Source organism: Delphinus delphis, chromosome 13 (assembly GCF_949987515.2).
Source record: "Delphinus delphis chromosome 13, mDelDel1.2, whole genome shotgun sequence".
Classification (NCBI taxonomy): Eukaryota; Metazoa; Chordata; class Mammalia; order Artiodactyla; family Delphinidae; genus Delphinus; species Delphinus delphis.
In genome coordinates, this window is record NC_082695.1 from 50,349,342 (window position 1) to 50,376,090 (window position 26,749).

A 26,749-nucleotide genomic window follows, 5' to 3' on the forward strand; every position below is an offset into this window, starting at 1 on the left:
TGTGGTCCCTAAACTCAGTGGCATTAGCATCAAATTGTTAGAAATGTAAACTATCAGGCCTTATCCCAGAACCTCTGGGGGTGGGGCCCAGCAACCTATAGTTTAATAAGCCCTCCAGGTGATTCGGATGTTCGCTCAAGTTTGGTTCCCATTGACCATGCAAATAGAACCTCCTTTGGCAGTTTCTCCACGGTAATATTGCTGGACACTTCCAGTACTTTGTTTCCCTCCCAGTCCATCAATGTCTCCCTCCCCACCCCATATCCAATTAAACAAATTCACAAAAATAATCTACACATCTCAAAAGGAACGTAAAACTTTATTAAGAACATCTTATATTTTCATCAGATACCACCAAAGAAAAAGGGGTAAAGAAATAGGGAAACTTCATCTTCCCGTGTGCTACTGCCACCTCAGAACAGACTCATGTGTGGATGGCTGGAATTGCAGATGGCAACAAATGCTCTGTATAAATAAATTCAGTAAGTAACACAATGCTCCCTTTCTATACAGAGAAGAATTGGATTTACACTTTAAAAAGCTTTGATACAGTGCAACAACTATTAAACAAGACTACATCTTAGGAGCTACTTCTTAATAGAAATCAAAGCAGTATAGAGCTTTATGTTATTTCATATAATATAAATTTTTTGAATGGAAAATTCAGAAAGGACATTCTAACTTTCCTTATTAATTTGTACTTTTGAGTGTTTTCTTTCTAAAGATTTCTCAGAACCTGTTCAATAATGATAATAGATGAGTTGCTCATCTACAGTGACAATTGACAACCTAGGTTTGTTATTTTAATTTTGCAAGTCAAGATGACAAGGTCATCCCGGCTGTTGCTGACCCTGAAGGAGTTCTTACAGAAAAACCCTGACGCAGAGTGCATGTGAGAAGAGGTACCAAAATAGCTGCACCTGGACTGGTTTTCATAGAAAGGGAGGTTGGCTATTAAGCACAGCTCTTTTTCTCAGACTCCCAGGTTCCCCCATGTGGTTCTTTTACTTACTGTAATGATGGAAGGAGCAGAGGGAACGCCAGGGAATCTGTTCAAACTGCCACTCCAGACAGCTCTCTGCACTGTTTGTGGAGAAAAGAGTGATGGTATCCATTCAAACCAAAATACCCCTACTGCAAGTGTGGTGACATGCTTTTCTCCTGAGGGGCCAGGCCAAGCTGCACTCAAAAATGCATGATTTGCCTCACGTACACAGTGAAGAAAATGCTCATGATTCAGAATCTGGTATTATAGTACCCCCAGCTAGCCCCATTTCTTGAGAAAATGTAGTCTCCCTTTTAGAAAGGAAAGCTATTTACTGCTAAGGCTTACCATGTTAATTATCATAAGGCTGAAAACATAACTTCTAAACCAGACCATATCATTTGTGTTTACAGTCAGTAAATCAACCAACAACTGAAGGTTTGTGGAGGATTAGTCAAAGGGTGAAATTGGGAGTAGGATTCAGGTTGAGTACTATCACTTATCACAAATCGCATCAAGCTCTTTAAAAAATAATGCATTTTTATCATAAATATTTAGAGCAGATACTGGCATTAAAATCAGTATCTATGTCAGAAGTCTGTCTTAAATGGTGAAAATATTTCAACAAACTTCTAATAGGTTTCAAATCTTCCCAGGAGTACATAGTTTATAAATTAGTTTTAAATGGAAAAAATGCATTTTGAATAGATAAATCAACACTTCAGCAGATCATAAATAAGGTCAAGATGCTGAAAATAAATTAATACACAAGCTTTTGCTTTCACTTTAACAAAAATTAACTTATGTGGCATACTTTTACAACAGGTATAACCAGGTTTTAATAATTGTGCATTGGTTACACCCTCCACCACCATGCTGAATCTTTTTCTTACATATCCTACACCTAGGGACAGAAGTACACAAGACAGACATACACCCCAATGTGTAAGTCTGGCTGCTACACACCATTTTCTTAGTGACGTTACAAATGTTGGTCAGGATCTACTACCAGTAATTTGTCAACCACATTACAAGTTAAGTACATTCATGGTTAAGTGGATTAGATTCCTGGGTGAGCTTTCTGTGGTAGTGTTCACAGGGAATCTAATTACTACCGTTCCTGTGAAAAAATGTGCCCCGAGTCCCAAAAGTTGACTAAAAAACTTTGGAATATAAGCCATATGTGGGAACTACTTCTCTGTGTGTCTGTTTCTGAGAGGTCAAACTGTTAAAAGCACTGTTCCCAAAACTACTGGCTACTAAAAATAAATATTTGTCTTCTCCTTCACATAGAAATTCATTTTAGCTATAATCTCTAATACTGAGAAAGAGTGAAGCCATTCAGACTAGTGAGACATAACTGGCTTGTGGGATCTAAAAGATGTTTTATTGACTATCTCAATTGAATCTTCTTACAACGAAAAGAAAAATTTCTAATATGTAAAATAATGAATGAAAAAAAGTTCATCCTAAGTCATCACTGAGTACAAAATCCACAGCTTAACAATGTGATTTAAAGAGAAAGCAGGAGAGCATGCAACTGCTCTAACACACAGGGTTAGAAATAAAAGATAAAAAAAAAGTACATTTGTTTTGGTAATTCTAAATATACAAATATAATATTTACCAGATCTACCCTGTAGTGTAGCACTGCTTAATTTCCAAATATACAGTCATTCAAAAACCTTAAGGAAACATTAATAATGTTCCAGGCTACTTTACTGAACATTAATGAATATTGTGTTCTTGAGATATTAAAGCTAAAAATACTATTGTTTTTAAAGTTAAATGGCTAAGAGAATAATAAAGTATCATTATTTTACACTTCTTTTAATCCCACAGATGGCTTTGTGTTAAAGGGATCAATTATGTTAAAAGGAGCCTGATTTGACAACTAGAAATCAGTTCTAGAATCAGAGTTGTTCTCTTGGTACAATGTCAAAATTCATAACATTTCCAAAGCATTTTCATATTAATCTATCCAAATAATAATAAACAGTTTATTCAAGGGGGTCCCTGTTTAACACTCCTTTTATTCTACACTGTGGCAGTTGGAATGGAACCCCTATAGTACTATAGTGGAAAAGTTCTCTAGGTTCTGATCTGACTCTCAAAATGACATCCATATTTACTGTTAAATTACTGACCTCTAGGAAATAGGAATCAAAGGCATTGAGAGGCACAGAACTGATATTTTGGTTGGGGAGAAGGGTGAAAATTAAGTTGGAACACTTAGTCCCTTCTACAATCAAGTCCTAACTATACCATAATAAATTCTCAACAAACTCCTCATTAGTTCTTACTCTTTAGGAATTACATACTATACAGTGATTAGATACTGAAGAAAATAAAGAAAATCATTTGAAAATACATGAAGAAATAGAAACATGGAATTTCTCACAAGGCCCTGAATCAAAAAAATTTACAAAAAGATCTTTTGAAAATAATCACTATTTGTGAGCTTATTAATACACAGAGATTCACGTTGTTTAAACTAAGTCATGTTAACTTACCAATAAAATAGTAAACAAACCAACATTTTAAACAATTTTATAAATTACTTATTTCTTTTTGTTAATGTCACTCTCTCAACAATATACAAAAATAACACTACAGGACTATCCACCTAACCTGTCTCCATCTCTTGCAAAGTCCTGGGCCCTGGAAAGAGACTGGTCATCAATCTTCACTGTAGATGTCCCCCGCAAAGGGCAGGTGCATGTGGCTGCCAGTAACATTGGGCAATCGAGATAAGTCCGGCAGGCTCTGGATCCGGGACCTGAGTTCTTTTCGCACCAGGGAAACTCTGGCTAACTTGCGCTTGTATTCCTGTAACATCAAACCACTCTCATTAGCACTTCTGGGAGTTCAGAGAAGGGCTATCTAGCTTATCTAGCTAATGCTCTACATTATATCTGGTAAAACATTCAGTTTATGCTGAATAACGAGATTATAATGTGAGCTTTAGGATTAAAAGAGGGACTTCGGAAATAAGTAGGTAAACTCATTATTATGAAAAATCACAATCGTAAGCTCTTGTTTCACACTTGTAAAGAGAAGACTAAAATATTAATATACTTAACCACAGCATATAAGATTTTCAGGTATACAGGAGCTTGGATAAGAAAAAGTATATATTTATTTTCACAAACTTAAACTGAAATTTAGCACTGTTTTCAATTCTGAATGTTGGCAGCAGACCACAGGAGCATTATCAGTATCTGTGAGTTTAACAGAAACCAGTTGCTTCAATATTACTTTACAGTTTTTCACATCTATCTTAAAATATTGTTTACATTTATGACTACTTTGAAATTATTAGACCAACTGCTACATGTAATTTAATGTATCAGTAAAGAAGCATATATTATTGTACTTTTATTATTTCAATAAGCTCTACTTCAATATAACTTGCTTCCATTGTAATGCTATGCATTTTATTTTCTATATTTAAAATATTTAACTTGAGAAGGGGTCCAAGGCTTTGCCAGCTCACCAAAGGATTACAATGCCACAAAAAGAAGGTTAGGCAACCCTGCAAACAGCAGCCTAAGGAGTCAGAGACTGGAAACTAATTAAGATCATGTTTGGCTTAGGGGGAAACAGCCCATTCTCTGTAGTGGAAATATCTTTTAACTGAAGTTTCCAGACTTCAACAAGGAGAGAGGACCCTTCTTTACTCCATCACCTAGCAGAGGTGGGATGTGAAGAGGGGAACCTAGAAAGTGGGTATTATTCCCTCTATAAAGCCTACAGCCCTCTCCTTCCCTCTCACCGAGGGTGATCTCAAGACAGACCAGGTGAGTGATAAGCTTTCATCTGGGGTCGAGGGTCTCTCCACCAAGAGCCCTTCTTCTTTAGCTGTTTCTCAACTCTGACTGAATCACCTAGGAAATTTTTGAAGAAACTCAGAATTTTCAAGAGAACTCCAGCCTCACTATCTATCAATTAAATGAGAATCTCTGGCAGTGGATCCAGAGCTCTCAAATTTTGTAAAAGCTCCCCCAAAGGATGCTAATACACAGCCAACTTGTGAGCTACTTCTCCACGGTTTTTCTGTCTAAAATGAAATCAGTTAGCAAACTTTGTGTTACTGAGCCTCCTCTTTTAAAGAATAACTACACCTGGGGAAAGGAGTTTGTCAGAATTACTATATCGCAACTGCTCTAAGGGAAAGGAGAAGATTTCTGAAGCATGGGGAACTGGGCACAATGGCAGACAAAGCAGACAAGGTTGAAAGCTGGACATGTTCTAGGAGAGCTTTGGGCACACAACAGAGGGGTCAATCTTTGCCATGTCTGCCTGTTCCTGAATTTCTAATCCATCATGAAGATCAAGGTTGAGTAAAAGAGAGTTTAATTGGGATCTATAACCTCAAGGTAAGATTTTCCTGTTCCCTTTTCCCCTTTGCCAGTGACACACTGGAACATCAGGTAGGTTTCAGCATAACAGCTCGGAGTGGCAAACAAAAGAGAAGCACCAGAGTATTTCATTCTAGATGCATACTCTTCAGTCGGATCTCCACACACATCTCATTTAGCATACGTGCCTTCCTCAGCACATGCTGATAGGGGGGCAAACACACATCTCCATCTGTCCCTCTGTTCTTACTAAATAATTCTCTAATAAGTAACACCTAAAGTACTCTGGGGTCAGCATGACATAGCCAGATGCTGTTCAAACATGCTCAGAAGTAATTACTCTCTGCTCCTCTCGAGGCTAGATGTTTTGAGAAATGTCTTATGTGCCTTTAGTGGTCATTACTGCTCACGCTAATTTCTAGTTTCTAGCATCCAGATAGGCTGTACTTCAATTATTAAGGTTTATATTAATCCTTTGATTCAAAGGATCTGTGGCAATTATTGATAAAAGCCTTCTACCAATTGGCAACACTGCATACAAGAAATTTGGTAAACATAATCAAAAGCTGCCATTTATTGAATGCCCATAATATGCCACACATTAAAATACGAACTCATTTAATCCTTTCAATAATCCTGTGAGAAGAGTGATTATCCTTCATAAGCGAGTAAAATCGTGCTTTACTATATTAGGAACAAAAGTAGTAATCAAAAGCTTTCTGCTACTGTCACAGGCAGACTTTCATCTGAAAGACAAAAGATTTAAGTAGCCCTGGTTAACTATTTGATGTTAGCCTGAAGAAAAAACCAGATGAAACCTGACGAACTACCCAATTCTATGATCCAGGCCATAGTCCCAAAACTTTTCAATTGCCTCACTGGTGGTCTAGAAAGAGGCTCCAAGATTCCACAAGTTGGCTTCCTATGGCAACAATGCTTACAATAAGATATGTATATTGTTTTGATTCTGATGTACAATAATGATAGTAATTCTCTTAGGTCAGAATCATCACAGCACCATGAATGCACACCTTTAGAAAAATGTTGTTGACTGTCTATTTACAATCCTCCTCTCTGCCCTACAAGACTGGGAGTGTTGTGATGGCAGTCCCCAGCATATGGCTAGTATATATTTATTAAGCGCTGGAGATAACAGTGTTAAACAAAACAGATGAGGTCTCTTGCCTTTACAAAGCTAACATTTCAGGGGGAAGGAGGCATAAAAAAACATAAATATCAATATTATTTCAGGTATAAATGAAGAAAATAAAGTTGAGCAATAGGAGAATAAAATACAGCCATGTGGGGGGGGGGGCGGGGAAGTCAAGGCTACTTTACAAGTAAACAAAAAAAAGAGAGGATTAAGGGTTCAAAAATTTTAAGTTTAAGAGCCTGAGGGCGCCCTTCTGCTCAGCCCCACTCCGTGAAACGCAGGCTCTACCTTAGATGCAGAAGCTGAGAATACTGGAGCACGGATAACCCTTGCCCCCAATTCAGGAGGTGGTGGTCTTCACGAGAAGAGGCAAGCCAAGAGGAACACAGGCTCCTGCACCCCCTCCCTTCACCAACGGCTCAGCTCCTATAGCAGGGGCATCACTTAAAGAAAAGCTTGCCATTGTCCCACTCCTAGTTCCACAGACCTGACTCAAAGATTTTGCATGAGAAACATGTAATAAAACAGATAGCGCCCTCCTGGTGTCAGAACAAATATCTAACACTGACCTCAAAACAAAATCAGTGTCTGGAAGAGATACCTGCACTCCCATGTTCATCGCAGCATTATTCACAATAGCCAAGATATGGAAGAAACCCAACTCTTTGTCAACAGGTGAATGGATAAAGACATGGTACATATATACAATGGAACATTCAGCTATGAGAATGAGGAAATTCTGTCATTTGCAACAACCTGCACAAACCTATAAGACATTATGTTAACTGAAATTAGCCAGACAGAGAAAGACAAATACTATATAATCTCACTTATATGTGGACCCTTAAAAAAAAGATGAACTCACAGAAACAGAAAATGATGGTGACCAGGGACTGGGGTGGAGCGGGGGTGGGAGATGGGGAGATACTGGTCAAAAGGTACAAGCCTTCAGTTATAAAATGAATATGCTCTGGGGATCTAATGTACAGATGGTGATTATAGTTAATAATACTGTGTTGTACACTTGTACACTTGATACACTGCTAAGAGAGTAGACTTTGTGTTCTCATCACCAAAGTAGCCATGTGATGAATATATTAATTAACCTGGTTGTGGTAATCATTTCACAAATACATATGTTAAATCATCCCATCGTAGACTTTAAATATATACAATTTTATGTGCCAATTTTACTTCAATAAAGCTGGAGTGGGAGAAAAGAAATATCTCTTTTTATTCTCAGTAAACCAGAAAAATTACCCTAAGCATGAAAGAGAAAACACAAACGTGGACCCAGTGGCATGCATGTATCAGGGAAAGTCAAAGGTGTGATAGTCTAATCTGATAAACACATCAATAGGTAAGGCCACTACCTAAGTCTCTTTCAGTGTTCTCATTCTTTTCTAACTAAACCTGCATTTTGCAAAAACAGCTTTCAAAAGACTTATTTTGTGTTTTAACCTAAATAACCTTTTTTTTTTCCTAAAAGAATTTAGCTCTGTTCCAGTCCCAAAGAAGGGGAAGGACCCAATCTTAAGTTTTTAAAAAAAACTGCTGAAAAGCCAAAGCATTAAAAAATTAAGCCCCTTCCCTCAGCAATACTGAACTGCTTTTACTGCAAAGGTATCGTGCTCTGACTAGTCTGTGTATTTAAAAGTCTTTTTTTTAATTTTAATTTTTTAATTGAAGTATAGTTGATTTACAATGTTTCAGATGTACAGGAAAAGTGGTTCAGTTATATATAATATATATTTAAAGAATATATCTATATATATTCTTTTAGATTCTTTTCCATTATAGGTTATTACAAGATATTGAATATAGTTCCCTGTGCCATAGAGTAGGTCCTTGTTATCTATTTTATATATAGTAGTCTGTATCTGTTAATCTCGAATTCCAAATTTATCCCTCCCGCCCTGTCCCCTTTGGTCTCTTTCTTCTTTTGTTCTCTTCTCCTGTGATCTGATGACTATTTTTAGTGTTGTTTGGATCCCTTCTTTTTCGTGTTTATATGTATTATAGATTTTCTGGTTTGTGGTTACCTTGAGGTTTTGTAATAGAAGTCTATATATATACGTGATTGCTCTAAGTTGCTGATCTTTTAATTTCAAATGCATTTAAAAATACCCTGCATTTGTACTCTCCTCCCCTCACAATTACTGTTTTTGATATATTTTACATCTTGTTTTGTGCATCCCTTACCTCCTTATTGTGGACGGATAATTTTACTACTTTTGTCTAACTTCCCTACTAGCTTTGTGTATGGATGATTTCCTACCTTTACTGTATGTTCGCCTTTATCTGTGAGCTTTTTCATTCTGTAATTTTGTTTCTAGTTGTGGCCTTTTCTTTTTTACCCAGAGAGTTCCATTAACAGCCGTAAAGCTGGTGCTGAAATCTTTTACCTGTTACTTGTCTGTAAAGCTTTCGATTTCTCCATCAAATCTGAATGAGAGTCTTGCTGGGTAGAGTATTCTTGGTTGTAGGTTCTTCCCTTTTGTCACTTTAAATGCATCATGCCACTCCTTTCTGGCCTGCGGAATTTCTGCTGAAAGATCAGCTGCCACTTTGGGAACCAATGCTTCACCTCATTTCCTGTTGACTGTTTACATGAGTCATTTTACTTCTCCCTCACTATTCTCCCCTCATTCAACAAGGTCTGTATTTTTGTTCTTAATTTACTTGCCAGTATCACCACCACCACCACCCTAAAACTGCAAATCCTCGTCTGACTATATTTCAACATTAATGAATCAGGAGGTGTTATCTATCTTGTGTGCAGTTAGAGTGGGTTAGAGCTAGGTTGAAATCTGAACCACCACTAGAAATGCTTTTCTTTACAGCTAATGTTGAGTATACATTGTGTCCAAATCTCCATTTTACAAGACCTATTTTAAGACCAAACTTTGCCACAGAAACTTTTCCTACTTTAGTTTCACACTAACTTCCTATGATCTGCTACTATTCAAGTTATTTCTGAACTTAAATACTACTATACTGTTTTCTAGTTTTCATAATTAGGGGGAAACACACTTTGTGTGTATCTATATTCCTTACAGTGTTCAGCAGAACACTGGGTGTGAAGAGGTCCCCAGTCGATTCTCCTGGGCATTAGGTCAAAAGATCTGGATACAAGTACCACCTCCTCAATTTACTACCTGTAATCTTAGGCAAGGGCACCCTAAGATTATCTAAGCCTCAGCTGCTTCCTTTGTAAAATATGGGTATCTATTTTATTGGGCTGTGAGGCTTAAATAAGTTAATGTGGAAGTTTTCAAATTATGAAGTGCCACAGAACTGCAGTTATCATTCGGGGATGGTATCAGAACCATCTTGCACCAAAAACAGCTAAGAGGATAAATTTCCTAAAATTTGGAGTTCTTATTCATTTTAGGGCTGATCCAGATACAGTTGTTCTAATATTTCAGTTGCTTAAATACCTTAACTATTTCTGAATTTAAATAAATAAATAAATAAATAAATAAATAAATAAATAAATAAATAAATAAATATATATATATAGGGGCTGCCATTACCTAGCACATGCTACTAATAATTCTGCTCTCTTCTCTCATACATGACTCTGAATTAAAAAAAAAAAATTGGGAGAAATTCAACTATACCCACATGTGCATCTTTAGTGGCCATTAAGGGCTATGGTCAACAATTTCAAGCATCATGCCTACCATATTACTGCCCCTTCCTTCCTACCCACTTCCTGAGAGACAGCTGCTGCAGCAGAAAGAGGAATATATCAAGTTAGGAAGCCCAATCCTGATTCTAGTGAGCAAGCTGTGTAGCTTTTGTAGGAATCAAGTTTGAGTGTAATCCAGATTCCAGAATGCTCTGAAAACAAGGCTTTGATAATGCATTCTCTCTCACTTTTCATTTGTGAAATCAATGTTTAGGGTGCCTTTCAAGTATAACAATATGGGCTGGACAACCCCCCGTTTTAAAAGACATATGAGGATATTTTTTTCAGCCAAAAAAACATGGACATCCTAGTATTAAAGACTTTCTCCGGGCTTCCCTGGTGGCGCAGTGGTTGATAGTCCGCCTGCCGATGCAGGATACACGGCTTCGTGCCCCGGTCCGGGAAGATCCCACATGCCGCGGAGCGGCTGGGCCCGTGAGTCATGGCCGCTGAACCTGCGCGTCTGGAGCCTGTGCTCCGCAAAGGGAGAGGCCACAACAGTGAGAGGCCCGCGTACCGCACACAAAAAAAATAAATAAAATAAAATAAAATAAAGACTTTCTCCACAATAGCATTTCTTAAAGATGGAGTGATGTAGTATTTCCATACGACATCTTATTTCCATAGTATTCCACAAGCTGTATCTATGCAAACACCTAAGCAATTTAATTTCTCCCTTTATATCTCACTATATGTATTCTTAGTCTGAAATCTGGTTGATTCAGTTTTGGCTACTTAAAATTTACCTGTTACATCATTTTTAATCAGTCGTCATAGTAACTACATGTTTGAGAATAAAATAAGTTGGTCCTTGGGTCACAAAAGCACAAATTAACGTTGAAGGTGGAGCTAGTTATCTTCATTCAAAATAGTTATCAAGACATAATCTTCAGAACATATTATAGAACCCCTTAGGTTGATGGTAATCTTCATAATCCTGGTTCATTTTATTTGTTCTTCTGCAGACCCCTAAATGGTTTTGTTCTTTGATATGTATTTCATTATGTCTTCTGCCTCTCTTTAAATGTTAACAAGTCTTCCTTAAGTGACTTTCTTCAATGTAACTATTTAGAAGCTCTGATTCTCATTTTTCAGGATCCACCATAATTTACTTCATTTTGCTTACCCTGGGGTTGGGGCTCTTTGCTAGATTAGACAGGAAAAGTTAATTGAAGTATCAATCAATATTTTAAAAATACCACTTATTTTCTTAAAGGCGGCCAAGAAATTCCATGATGTCAGGGAGATTAGTCAAGTCTGTTGCCATCTCCAGGTAATAGAGTGTAAAGCAGGTAAAGATCTCAGTGATTTGCCCTAACTTGTCTTCTAGAAAACAAATACCCAAACTTAGCTTGGGATCTAGTCCTGCAATTGTTAAAAACTATTGTATATATAATTAAAGTATTTTAAAAGTAAAATATCAAATCCTTTCTCATTTCTTTTCACATTATCCCACACATCTCTGATGGAACCATTTTTCCTTGACCAACTGCAGAAAAGTTACCTTTTAGTGGGAAATACTTTAGTGTAAATGAATGTCATCTAACAGACTGTCTTATATCTTGCAGTTCCTTTGAGGGCTTACTATCATTCTTAAATAAGTATTCTACAATAAAAGCAGATTTTACTTCTAAAATATTCTTGGAATAGGTAATTCCCACCTGTTAGTAAATTATAATTCTATTACCATGAAGGCTCATTAGCCTTCTGGATTAACAAGTAGAAAAAAGATTTAATATTTTCTCAGGGAATTAGTTTTCTGCAAGGAACCCAATGCCTACCTGGCTATTGACTGGGTTTTAAAAAATCAAAAATGCTAAATTGTAATGAGGGTAGATACTGTTATAAATAAGCTTTATAAATTTCTAGATTGAGTGTGACCCTAACCAAGATTTTGATGTGCTTACTAAATGCCAAATGCTGTTCTAAGTGGTCCATTTAATCTTCATAGGTAGAGACTCTTATTATCCATGCATTACAGATAATAAAATTAAAGCACAATTAACCACTAATTTAGAAACTTCCTCTTAAGTCAACAGACAAGGTCAAAAAAGCTTGAAACCCAGACAGTCTGGCTTCAGAGTCCTCATGCTTAACCATTATGCTATCCTGCCTCTCGTATCTTGGAATTGTTATTGGGATGGGTATTCTTTAGAAGTGTGTTATCCAACTGAAATCTACCTTACATGAAATATAGGATCACCACAGTCACAGGACTAACAGTTATGTCCCTAAAACTCAAAATCCAACATGTTTAGGAAACAAACTGTGACTTGTATTAGGTAGTCTAATTCTGCCATTAAAACATCTCTGGAATCCCCAGTAATGGAGAGGAGCTGTCATTTTCTCATGAATAACAGCATATGGGCCTAGAGACTTAAAAAAACAAAACAAAACAAAAGAAGGACTAATAATAATAGCAGCAACATACAGAAGACACAAGGGAAAAGAAACAAGAAAAGGCAAGGGGCTAGTCCAATCAGGAACGATGACCAATATTCCAGGAAAGTTGAACCTATCACTAATCATCAGTTTTGACCTTGGAGGGGGAGGGGGAGCCAGGAGCTGATAGGCAGCATATAACTGAGGTCATTTATTTGTAAGCAACTTCAAAATCAAGTGGGAAGAAGGAATTTAAGGAAGTGAGATATAACTAATTTTTCTACTTGTCTGATATTTAAGTTAGGAAGTAGACTTAATTATGCTTTCTATAAATTTTCATGTTGTGTGACCTTTTAGCCTAAATTATTTTCATTTTCTGTGTGACCTTCTGGTCTCACTCCCTTAGTATGTATTACCCAGTTTCTAAAGAATCACACTATTTCAGGGTCATGGAGGTCAGCCAATTTGATATTTCCCAAATTGGGCGTCCCATGGAACACTGTTACACAAGGCTTTAACAGGCAGGCCACAAATCAGAGGTTCTGGGCTGTTTGGGAGCACACATAGTTTCTCTGCTACATCCCTGCTCCAATCTCCAATATGCTCATGTCCAGAGTGAAGCTCCAAGAAGGGAATCTGGTTTGTAACATTCCTCAAAAACCTGAAATACATGTTTGCTGAATATATACTACCATCTCCCAGAGCCAGTTGTTTATATATAGAATACAGTGAGGCAAACATTAGACCCAACATTTCTCTTGTCCTTGTCATTCAACCTCTTCTTGACCACCTTCAGTAACAGCAAACAATACTTTATCCTTCACTTTTAAAGAACAGTTTCACTGGATATAGAATTTTAGGTTGTTTTTCCTTGAACAGTTTTCACCCCACTCCCTTCTTGCGTGATTCTACTGAGAAGTGCACTGTAATTCTTAGCCTACAAGTAAGATGTTTTTTCCCTCTGGCTTTTTTCAAGGTTTTCTCTTTGCCTTTCATTTTCTGCAGTTTGAATATGACACACCTAAGTGCAGACTAGATTTTCTGATATCCTGTCGGGTGTTTGTTCTGCGTTTCCTGGGTCAGTGGTTTGATGTCTGTCATTAACTCTGGAATTTCTTGGCCATTATTACTTCAAATATTTCTTCTGCTTCATTTGTTCTTCTGGTATTCCAAGCACATGTATGTTACACTTTTCCAAACTGTCCCACAATTCTTGAATGCTCTGTGTTTGGTTTTTGTTTTGTTTGGGAGGGGAGGTTGTTGCTTGTTCTATTTTCTTTTTGCATTTCAGTTTGGAAAGTTTCCACTATCAAGCTCACTGATTTTTTCCTCAGCAGTGTCCAGTCTACTGAGGTGATCATCAAAGGCACTTTTCATTTGTCAGTGTTTATTTCTAACATTTAAAATTTGCTTTTGATTCTTTCTTAAGCATGTTCACCTCTACTTAGATCTGTTCTTGAATGGTGTCTACTTTTCATTAGAGCTGTTAACATATTAATCAGCTATTTTAAATTCCTGAACTGGTGATTCCAGAATTTGTGTCATACAAGAATTTGTTGCTGATCCTTGTTTTGTCTCTTCAGGCTGTTTCTTGCCTTTTGGCATGCTTTGTAATTTTTTCAAAAGCTGAACGTGATTACCAGGCAATAAAAACTGAGGTAAATAAATCTTTATTGAGAGGTTTTACATTAATCTGGCCAGGATTGGTGCAGTATTTAAGGTTTGCTGTAGATGCAGATAGCTGAGGCTGAAACATTTATTAAGTAATCCTTTCACATTAGGACAGTTCTAATTGCCAGAATGGTCTTGTCACCTGGAACATATCCACTGGTCCTAGGTTCTGCCTTCTTATGTAAACCCAACTCTTCTCTTCTGATAGCTTTCAAAGCATCTGAAGACAGGTAGCACATAAATTATGCCTGTCCTCAAGTCTGATCTCTGATATCCCCATTTGTTCAACTGTTCTCCAATGTATTTTGTTTCCATTTCCTTTGCCATCCTGGCCTCTGCCTCTGAATAAACACTGTGCTAAGTTAATTCCCTTTGCTAACGCAGAATTCAGCCTGAGTTCAATACATAAATCCGGCTGTTGTTTAACCAGCATCCAATAAAACAGAACGTACTTTCCATATTCTGAACACTTAGTGTAGCTTAACACTGTTTATGTTACCATAGCTATATCACCATGCTGACTAACAGCTACATGACCGCTGCTTTCTTCCATGAAGTGATGCCAACAGGTCCTGATCATGTTGATGCAGTTAGCTTAGAGGAATCTAAATGTAGGAACTGACAGTAGAAATTTTTAAGCAGCGAAAAGTGATAATGAAAGCAATGCAAGATTCACATTGATTCCCATTCAATTTGCACTAGTTATGGACCAATGGTTATTAAACTGTGAGCCAAAGATGCATATTAGGGGCAGCCCTAATTCAACTGAAGTTGTAAGCAAATTTGTGCGCGTGTTCATTTTTCAAACCTGTTGGCAACTCAAAAAAGGTTAAAAAGGGCCATGTTCTCATATTTCTGCAATCTTTCTGGTGTTTCATGAATACACCTTTTTAATCAAAGAAAACTGAACACATTTAGCTATGGTCCCGAAAGTCAAAAGGTAACTACAATCTCATTTGGAATTAGAATATAAAGCACATTACTGTAGCAAAATGTGTTTAGCATCTAATAAGTTATCAGAATTTATCAAATTTACTGATAATGACCTGCCTAGTTAATATATGTACATTTTCATTGTATGCAAATTACCTCACTTTTAAAATGTACTAAGTTTATTAATCCTAAAAAACACCCAAGACTATTACTTTATATTGGAATAAGATCACTGATATTAGAAAGATCCCAAGAATGGGACTGACTTTACTTTGAAGCAGTGCTTTTCTCCATAACCTGATCTAAGCATGACCAAATTTGGCAGATGCTTTACAAAGAATTTTTGCTTTAGGAAGTTATGCCTGACAGAATTCTTTCTGTGAGACTGTTAGTGTGAATGACATAAGGCTCTCCTTAAAATTTTGATTGATTTAACTATCTAAGAGGTTCACATTTTACTTTATCAAATCTTATGTGTGCAATGATATGAAAATTACAAGATAAATTCTAGTTCTAACATGAATCTTACTTCAAAAGTAAGGAGTGAATAAATTAGAAGGTATAGCTAACAAAAATACCACTCCCCCAATAAATTACAATGGTGTACTCAAGGACTGAACTTAGAGAAGAAATGACTTGTAGTAAACAGATAACTTCCAATATTCTTGATAGTAAATATCCCCCCCCCACCCCAATCTGTCACATGGACCTAGTTCTTTCAGTAAATCCAGTAAGTACAACTTATTTATCCTGATGTGGATAAATGGACCTTTTTTAAAGTTCCACCCCTGTTTGAAATAAAGGAAACAAAAGATACAATAAATGCTAGCCACCTATAATGTTTTTAAAAAATCACTTTCACAAACATTTTTTAAAAGATGAGACTGAATATACACAATTATTTAAAACAAACAAAAAACCCAGAGTGGAGTGAAACACATTAAAATATTAATAAGTGTTTTCAGAGGTTCGTGTAGACTTTTGAGTTGGTTTTTTTTTTCAGTATTTTCCAAATTTTCTATAATAAGCATGTACGGTTTTTATGATGGGAAAGTGTTTTAGGAATAAAAGGCAAGGAAAAAAGTTTAAACTCTGCATATTGCTTTCAAGAGATGAATTTCTAAAGTATTCAGAAGTTTCTAACTATAAGAAGGGAATAGGAGAAAAGTCAAAAGCACTGAATTTTAGAACTTAAATAGATCTCACAAATCATTAGGTTTGATATCTACATTTTGAAAAAAAGGGCTTGATATTGCACAATTTCTTCAAGTTCACACAGTAAGTTCTAAAACTCATAACTCTCAGTTCATTACTCTAATCCATACTCCATACTCACTGAAGACTAACCAAGATAAATACCTGAGTTGGATGTAAATTTGTACACAGTATGGTTACAACTGTTTAACATTTTTATAATTATGCTTACAATGGTGTTTTTAATCTATGATTTTTATAAGATTAAGGAAATACATTGAAGTGTTATCAGGAGCTAAGTGGTTTTAATGTATTCGTTTTAATGTAATTAATGTATTTTTCAAATTTCCTTTGAAGATAATGTTAATACTTCTGTGCCTCAGTGTTCTCATTCATAAAACAGGTATAATAATAGTAATCCACCTCATATAGTCACAAATAAAAATACGATCAGTACCTAGAATGGTACCTTCACACAGAGTAAATGCTAAGTATCAGTTATTATTTTATGATAAAAATTTAAATGATCTCCTTTACAATGGAGTTTAAGTGCAATAGCAGGTATCAGGTTAGGCACTGGTAATTTTTCACCCACATAATGTATGGAAATGTTTCCCTTATGCAGGATTGGGATTGCATTGGGAATGCAGGATTGCATTCAAGAGGCCAAAGAATTCTGGGAATCTAAAAACTAATAATCTCTTAGAGGCTCCAAGAGCAGGGTTTCTTGATGAATAGGAGTTTTTGTTGTTTTCATTATGAGTGTAGACACTCAAAATGACGGAAAATGGTGCTCACTGATGAGTCAGGAAGGAGTAACAACATGGGATTGCAGAGAGAATGAAATCTAGCAGGCAGAGCCCGAGCTGACGTCCTAAAAGTCAATCTACCTCACTAGCACTAGTCATCCAGATGCTCCACTCCTTCCTACAGATAAATTCTCAGACAGGTCTAGGTAGCGAGCTGAAGAAAAAGAGTCATCTGGCAATAGCAGCTGCTGGATAGGAACCAACATTAAATTCTGGCAGGTGTGAAGAAAGCTGTACTCTTTGTTCCTATCTTCTTTCTTTCTCCCAGTTTTCCTTCTTTCCATCTTTTTTTCTCTCCTCTGTTTTTGTTCCTTTGCCTCATGCTGAGTTCTACTGTCAAAGGAAACTCTTAACTCTGTTATCATTTACAACACGAAGTTCATTTTGTGTGAAATGTATATATACTATATACCAGTATACCTAATACTCCCTATGTATATACACTATATACAGATAATCCTAAACAGCTTTTGTGACACCAAATTCAGATTTTCACACATTCGTTAGCAAACAGGTCAAAGCTACCCTATCATGATACTACTGTCAACATTTCAGCTTTGTACAGAAGTCTGAGGAGGTACGTGGGTGCTGATACTTGTGATACAAACAAACAAACAAACAACAACAAAAATACAAGGATAGAAGTCAGACATGCTAAGAGTGGCGAATACTTGCCACACAGATACTCCCTGGACTTTGGCTGGCTTGCTGTGTGTTCCATGCTAAAAGATAATGAAAACAGAATTTTACTATTCTGAATTGGGATTCAACATCAAAAACTCCAGTAATCCAAAAGTAAAGGGAATTTCACAAATCCAAAGAGAGGACGATAATGCTTCTTTACATTTCATAAGAAAGCAAGAGAAGATGACAAATTGTTACACATCTTCTGCTTGACAGATAGAAGTTGATGAGACTGCTGTCAAAATGTCAAAATCAGCACTGCAATATCCAGTTCAATAAAAACTAAATCCTTCAACTTGAAGATCAGTTCTTCCTGACTATATTATTTTTAAATTGCATTGTCTATATTTAATAATTAATTTACGTCCTTACTAACTTTATATCTCAAATAATACATGGGGGCTTAAAAAACATCAATAACTACAGCAAGGAAGTTTGTAATTTAAAAAAATCTCTCTGGGCAAAAATTGTCCCTCTTAATATATGCTTTTGTTGCTAAAATTTAGTATAATTTATTTTTATTCACATTTTTAGGAATGCATCATATGCCAACAATGGAGCACTGACTTACTACACTATGTTTAAACTTCATCAGCACAATTTTAGTTTTGCAAAATCTCACAAAGTATCTCACTTGTTCGACTGTTCCACTCTCACCTACTCTCATTTCATAGCCATTGAGGTTTTTATGTCATTGCTTACACTGTTTCCTTGCTTACTTGCCTAGAATTCCCAAACATTCCTTTGTTGATCAGAACAAAACAGTACAGAGCTTTTCATAACATGGCTGTGAGGACACCCTGTTTTCTGATGAATACTAATTAGGGATGGAACAGGATCTCGAGGTGTTTAGGCATTTTCAGTAGTTTACATTACTGTGCTGAATCCTCTATCAACTATTTCCTAGGGGAAAAGTTCTTCCCTCTTGAATCTGCTGTCTTACGTACTGTCCTTTCAAAAATGTTTGATGGTTCCAGTGATGTTACTATTTTTATGTAATTAGACTGTATGTACAACCTACTTGGGATATCAGTAAAGTGGACAAGATCCAACATGAATTATCCCAGGGAATGGTTTTCCAGATACAGATGATCCCCATCACTCCTGGGTTTCACCAGCCTGGAGGAGACACTACCCGTTTCCCCTGTTCCAAGCTCCTACAAAGACACAGACACCTCACCACTGGTACCTGGCCCAGGAAGGGGGGAATGCACAGGAGTCGACCTTCCTGATTGTTTCCACTGCAACACCCTTAGTTACTGTGTTGTTCCAACCTCCTTCCCGGTGTTCCACTTCTGAGCATAGAGCATTTGTGTAAATGAGATGCTCCCACCTTTAAGAGGGCACATGCCAGGATGTGGTTTATTTCTTCAATTCAATTCCTGTCAGTAATCCACCTTCTAAGAAGACTGCCACTTGAGGGAGGGGGGCACCTACAGCATTCCTTCTCTTATTAGAGTGGAGTTATTACATACCTCATATGTAATAAATATAATTTCCCCACTTTATCTACATCTATCTTTTAAGCAATCTTTATCAATCATTATGAATAGAACTTTCTGTGACAATGGAAATGTTCTACATCTGCACTATTCAACAGAGTAGCCAAGAGCCACATGTGGCTACTAAGCATCTGAAATATGGCTAGTGCTGATAATTTAAATTTTATTTAATTGTAATTAATTTAAATATCACTGTGGCTAGTGGCCACCTATTGAACAGTGCAGCTCCTTATCTCTCTACATTTCACCTCAACCCTCTCATTTCATCTCTCTCCTTCCATTTCATTTCTCTTCCTGTTTCATCTCCCTCTCTTCATTATATCTTTATATTTTATATTTAGGTAATATATATGTAACATAAGATGTATACATCTTTATTATATAATTATATGATAAAGACAGACTACACTAGGTTTTATAATTTATTTTAATATATATTAAATTTTCTATAAGTTCTAGGAGGTGGGAAAAGCTGCCACTCAGTCTAACATCGTAAAAAGAAATCTATTCTGCTTTTGTTTTCTCTACAGAATAGAGTGAAAATCTAAATCAGGCAAGGAAATAATGTGAACACCACACTTTAATTAAGTCCAAGTCTCTTAACAGAATCAATTACATTCCAGAATGCTGGGGTAAAAGGTAAAAAACACTTCAGACCAACTTGATTCCTGAGACAATTACATCTCAGATGTCATGAAGAACTACCAAGAAGGTACACACCAGCAAATACCGTACCTAATTCTGAAAAGAGGCAGACTCTATAAACAAGAGAGGTAGGCCTGGTGCAGATTAAGTCAGAATCTTAGAAAATGATTCAACATATTGTTTAAAAGAACTTAGGAATCCAGCTGCAATCACTGAGATGCTAAGAATATAACTAGGAATGTAAACACTTCTTGAGAGGACTATAAACGCTTTTTGAGAGGACTACAGATATAAAAACATTGCAGATATCTTATACTCTTTTTAGAGTATCCCTATAAATAAAACATAAATTCACTGGTTAAATGAGAGAACAGATATAAACTAGTTAGAAAACCTCCAAGTCTTTTTGTTTGTGGCTGCAACTTCTGAGGTACTTCCTATATGCTGGGCAGTTTAGCACCCAAATCATTTAAATCTCATAATAACCATATAAAGCAGGTGTAATTATTATCTCTATTTTACAGACAAGGAAACTGAGGTACAGAGAGGTCAAATGCTTTGCCGAATGTCACTCAGCTAGTAAGTGGTGAAGCCAGAATCTAATCTCAGGTAATCCAGTTCCAGAGTCCCTACTCCTCAGCACAAGGCTAAAACTGCCTCTCGATGTGTTCACGAATCCAAGACCAAGTCAATTAACGGAGAAAAATTTCTAACCACAGGCATATTTTTAGCCTTATCTCTTGAACACATAAAATGATTTTTATCTATAATTTAGAATATATCCTTAAGAAATCTGAAGAAGAAACAAAGCCAAGAGAACCAAAACAAGAAATAACAAAAGTCAAGTTTTCAAAAAAACTCTACAGGCTTAAACATTGACTCAATTAATTAACATAGACATATATATATTTTAAAAACTAATTACATAAGAATCTGACAAACAACTCCAAGATTAAGAATGGCTGACGTGGACTTCCCTGGTGGCGCAGTTGGTTAAGAATCCGCCTGCCAATGCAGGGGACACGGGTTTGAGCCCTGCTCCAGGAAGATCCCACATGCTGTGGAGCAACTAAGCCCGTGGGCCACAACTACTGAGCCTGTGCTCTAGAGCCTGCGGGTCACAACCACTGACCCCGTGGGCCACAACTACTGAGGCCCACGGGCCTAGAGCCTGTGCTCCACAACAAAAAAAGCTACCACAATGAGAAGCCCGTGCACCACAACAAAGAGCAGCCCTTGCTTGCCGCAACTAGAGAAAGCCGGCCGCGCTCAGCAACAAAGTCCCAATGCAGCCCAAAATAAATTAATTAATTTTTTAAAAAAATTTAAAAAAAATAAAACAGAATGGCTGACGTTTAAAAAGTTAGAGGTAGTCCCAAAATTAGCATGAGCAAAAAAATGCCAGTGCTACATTGTCAAAAATATACGCCACCAAAAAAAAAAAAAAGACCCCTCAGAGCCTAGAAAAAAGTTTATATGCAGCCAAAAAAGCTCTACATTATTTATGTTGTAATAAATATTTTATTTACAGGAAATAATTTAAATATTCTTTACTTAAAGAATAAAAAGTATAAAGACTCATTATATATTTACTTTGCTTACTGAAATGATCCTTAAGATCCTTTCTCAGAGCCCATTATTTTCACCAAACATATACTTTCAAATACCTATTTACTTGCACATTTCCTAAACCCATGGATTAGGAAAAGTAATCTAAAAGCCGGGAGAGATTGACCCACCTCCTAGAATAACGGAAATAAAAACAAAAATAAACAAATGGGACCCAGTGAAATTTAAAAGCTTTTGCACAGCAAAGGAAACTATGAACGACGAAAACACAACCCTCAGAATGGGAGAAAACATTTGCAAACAAATCAACGGACAAAGGATTAATCTCCAAAATATATAAACAGCTCATGCAGCTCAATATTAAAAAAACAACCCAATCAAAAGATGGGCAGAAGACCTAAACAGACTTTTCTCCAAAGAAGACAATACAGATGGCCAAGAGGCACGTAAAAAGCTGCTCAACATTACTGATTATTAGAGAAATGCAAATCAAAACTACAATCAGGTATCACCTCACACTGGTTAGAATGAGCATCATCAGAAATCTACAAACAACAAATGCTGGAGAGGGTGTGGAGAAAAGGGAACCCTCCTGCACTGTGCTGGGAATGTAAATTGATACAGCCACTATGGAGAACAGTATGGAGGTGCCTTAAAAAACTAAAACTAGGGCTTCCCTGGTGGCGCAGTGGTTGAGAGTCCGCCTGCCGATGCAGGGGACACAGGTTCGTGCCCCAGTCTGGGAAGATCCCACATGCCGCGGAGCGGCTAAGCCCGTGAGCCATGGTCACTGAGCCTGCGCGTCCAGAGCCTGTTCTCTGCAACGGGAGAGGCCACAACAGTGGGAGGCCCGTGTACCGCAAAAAAAAAAAAAAAAAAAAAAACTAAAAATAGAATTACCATACGACCCAGCAACCTCACTACTGGGCATATACCCGGAGGAAACCATAATTCAAAAAGACACATGCACCCCAATGTTCACTGCAGCACTATTTACAATAGCAAGGTCATGAAAGCAACTTAAATACCCATCAACAGACGAATGGATAAAGAAGATGTGGTACATATATACAATGGAGTATTACTCAGCCATAAAAAGGAATGAAATTGGGTCATTTGTAGAGACGTGGATGGACCTAGAGACTGTCATATGAGTAAAGTAAGTCAGAAAGAGAAAAACAAATATCGTATATTAACACATATATGTGGAATCTAGAAAAATGGTACAGATGAACTGGTTTGCAGGGCAGAAATAGAGACACAGATGTAAAGAACAAACGTATGGACACCACAGGAGAACAGTGAGGGGCCAGTGGTGGTGGGATGAATTGGGAGATTGGGATTGACATATATACACTAATATGTATAAAATAGATAACTAATAAGAAGCTGCTATAAAAAAATAAATAAATAGGGACTCCCCTGGTGGCACAGTGGTTAAGAATCCACCTGCCAATGCAGGGGACACAGGTTCCAGCCCTGGTCTGGGACGATCCCACATGCCGCGGAGCAACTGGGCCCGTGAGCCACTGGTGGCTCAGTGAGCCACTACTGAGCCTGCACTCTAGAGCCCGCGAGCCACAAGTACTGAAGCCCGCGCACCTAGAGTCCATGCTCCGCAACAAGAGAAGCTACCGCAATGAGAAGCCCACACACCACAACGAAGAGTAGCCCCCACTCACCGCAACCAGAGAAATCCTGTGCGCGGCAACGAAGACCCAACGCAGCCAAAAATAAATAAATTTTAAAATAAATAAATAAATTCAAATAAAAAATGAATTTTGCTACAAAAATAAAAGGAGAGAAAATGCTTTAAGCACTCATTGCTAGTAATAAAAAATATAAGAAGCTATCCTACAAAGAAACATATATTAAGGTTTATAAAAAGTAGACAGTAGCAAATTAAGCAGTATTTTACATTTACATTGAATAGGTCCCAACACTCCTGTAGACTTCACCAAGCTCTGGATGCAGGACTATTTTACAGTCGTTACAGATATTTATACTGCAGACTCTCGTATGTGTCACTTTAACAAAGCAACCTGCGCCCGTGGGGACTCCCAGCAGCACGGAGAGGGTCCAAGCACCACAATGACTAAAGGAGTACTGTATGGTGTGGCTGGTGGGCTGGCAAAAGAGAGGCAAAGCTCCAGTGAGGTCTGGGCTGACTGGGAAAACTCACAAAACTCTGGCCCTAACACCTCCTCTGACTCTGATTTCCTATGCACTTGCCTCAGAGTCGCAGAATCTGTGAACTGGCCAAGTAAAAGCTGTAATAAATCTCTTTTTTTCAATAGAGACTGATAAAAAACTGACAAAACTCTCCACTCCCACCATTAGACAAGCATGCTGCGAGGAAGGACAACTACAACAAAAACAGCAACATCAACAAAAACTCATGGGAAAAACTGAAGGAAAATAACAGAAAGGAGAAAAAATGATGAAAAAAGATAAGCAATGTGGAATAAAGATTCAAAAGATTCAATATATATGTAATAGGAATTTAAAGAGAAACTATAAAAAATTAACAAAAATAAAAGGCAACATGCATTTTTCCGATAAAAGGGCATATCAATGTCAAGCCAAATTAATGAAAGGCCAATATCCTAGACATATGATAGTCAAACTGTTAAATGTGTATGAGAAAGGAAAAAATACAGTAATTAGGCCAAAAGAAAAAAGTGACCCAAGAATTCTATATTCAGCCAAGCAGACATTCACAGGTGAGCAGAAAGGAAAGGCACTCTCAGACACACCAGGACTTGCACTATTTTGTTATTCTTCATGACTTCCACATCTCTGTCCTTTATTTTGACATAGTTGACTGGAATAACTTTACAAGTAAATTTTTGTGTGTGTGTGTGGTACGCAGGCCTCTCTGTTGTGGCCTCTCCCGTTGCAGAGCACAGGCTCCAGACGTGCAGGCTCAGCGGCCACGGCTCACGGGCCCAGCCGCTCCGTGGCATGTGGGATCTTCCCAGACCGGGGCACAAACCAGTGTCCCCTGCATCGGCAGGCGGATTCTCAACCACTGCGCCACCAGGGAAGCCCTCAAGTAAATTTTTTAATGACAAATAATATATGAATAATGTAATAAAATCTAAAAATAAGAAAAATATGATTCTGTACAGACCACTAAAAGGATCTAGGATTCTATAAATAAAACTGGTCGGTAAGGAAGAAAGAGAAGAGAGGGAGAAACTAAAAGAGGGCTACTATTTCAAATTATGCAATTTCAATATCAATAGTAGGTTGTGGTTTTTATCTACCATTCTGGATTTCTGGTATATTCCACGTTTTCCCCAACGAATAAATGTGAATGTACACACACACACACACACACACACACACACACACACACACACACACACACACACACACACATAGGTGAACAAATACTTTTGTGAAATTTCATAAATAAAAGTATATAATAAATTTCTAGCAACTGCCCAGAAAATGGAGAAGACTACTCTCAGAACCGTATGCTCCCTTCACATCAGAAACATTCAAGCAGATAGATTAATCTATCTTTTGGGAAGAAAGATTAATCTATCTTTCAAGAAGTGTGCTAAAATAATTTCCAGCACTGGGTAGGTTAGATGATCTCCAAACTATTTCGAGTAACAAATATCAATCTAAGACTATAACCATCACTTTTCAATGAAAAAACAAAACACTCATTTAAAAAATGGACAAAGGATTTCTCCAAAGGCGGTAAACAAATGGCCAACAAGTATATGAAAAGATGCTCAATATCACTATTAGGAAAATGCAAAGCAAAACCACAGTGAGATACCACCTCACATCCATTAGGATGGCTACTGACCAACAAAAACAGAAACAAGTGTTGGCAAGGATGTGGAGAAATTGGAACCCTGTGCATTGTTGGTGGGAATCTAAAATAGTTGTCATTACAGATGGTATAGTATGGTAATAACATTTTCCCAGAAAAATGAAAAACAGAATTACCATATGATCCAACAATCCCTTTGGGTATACACCCAAAAGATGTGAAGCAAGGACTCAAAGAGATATCTGCTATGAACCCATGTTCACAGCAGCATTATTCACAATAGCCAAAAGGTGGAAGCTACTCAAGTGTCCACTGATGGATAATTGGGAAAACAAAATGTGGTATTATACATATTATGAAATATTATTCAGCCTTAAAAAAGAAAATTCTGGCAGATGGTATGACATGGACGAACCTAGAGAACATAATGCTAAGTGAAATAAGCCAGTCACAAAAGGACAAATACTGTATGATTCCACATTTATTAGATACCTAGCATAGACAAATTCATAGAGACAGGTAGCCGGGGCAGTAGGGAATGGGGAGTTGATTAATGGGTATAGTTTCAGTTTTGCAACATGAAAAGAGTTCTGGAGACTGGTTACACAAGAACATGAATATACTTAACACAACTGAACTGTACACTTTTAAAAATGGTTAATATGATCAATTGTATGTCTATCTTAACTACAATTTTTTTTCATGTAAAAGAAAAAAAAAACTATACCATCACTTTAAGTGCTCCCAGAATTTGTCCCACTAACTACTTTTAGAGTACTGTGCAATCTAAAATGATCTGGCAGAAGGCCAAAAGCAGGAAAAAATCATGTAAAATAAGGGCTCTGGTACTTATTGCCAACTGTCCTTCACATAGAATGGGTGATATACGAATTTATATCCACAATGTAGTAAGAGTCCCCACTTCCACCTTCCCTTGCCATTGCAGAGGACGTTCATTTCATTTTCTTAAACTACCTGACTTGAGCATGAAAATCACATCGCTTATTACTTTTTCTTGTTTTCCCCTACTAGGAATTTGAGAAAATTATCACAGATAAGCAAAGATTTTTAGCTAAAAGGTGATTCAAAACAATGTTTTTCAATGGCAAGAAACTGGAAAATACAAATGCTAAACAGGTAGCTGGCTAAAGAAATACTTCTTTAAAGCAGAATATGATCTAGCTATTAAAATGAGAATATCTGTAATCATGGGAAAACGTTTACAGTAAATGTGTAAAAAGGACAATGTGTAAAAATGTCATTAGATGCTAATGTAATAATCGATTCCATCTTCCAAATCTTGTCAAGGGTTATTTAAGGGGTAATGAGACTTTAGGGGGCCTCTGTGCTTACCAATGGTTTCTAAACCATGAG

At 37.1% G+C, this 26,749-nt stretch overlaps 1 protein-coding gene across 4 annotated transcripts in view; it reads right to left on the reverse strand.

Annotated features, from left to right (window-relative positions):
• Positions 1-312: 312 nt before the first annotated feature.
• RPRD1A (regulation of nuclear pre-mRNA domain containing 1A) overlaps positions 313-26,749 on the reverse strand; it is a 72,838-nt gene continuing 46,401 nt past the window's right edge. Inside the window, exons 7-9 of one of the 4 annotated variants that reach the window (XR_009521750.1) lie at positions 3,617-3,814; positions 1,013-1,083; positions 313-465 (exon numbers count right to left, since the gene is read on the reverse strand). Coding sequence is in view for 2 of the 4 variants with exons in the window: in XM_060028907.1 (XP_059884890.1) it covers positions 3,665-3,814 (150 nt within the window). In the remaining 2 variants the exon portion in view is untranslated. Of the gene's footprint in view, positions 3,815-26,749 lie in introns of all 4 variants that reach the window. The other 3 variants (XR_009521749.1, XM_060028907.1, XM_060028906.1) reach the window with 3 other exon arrangements.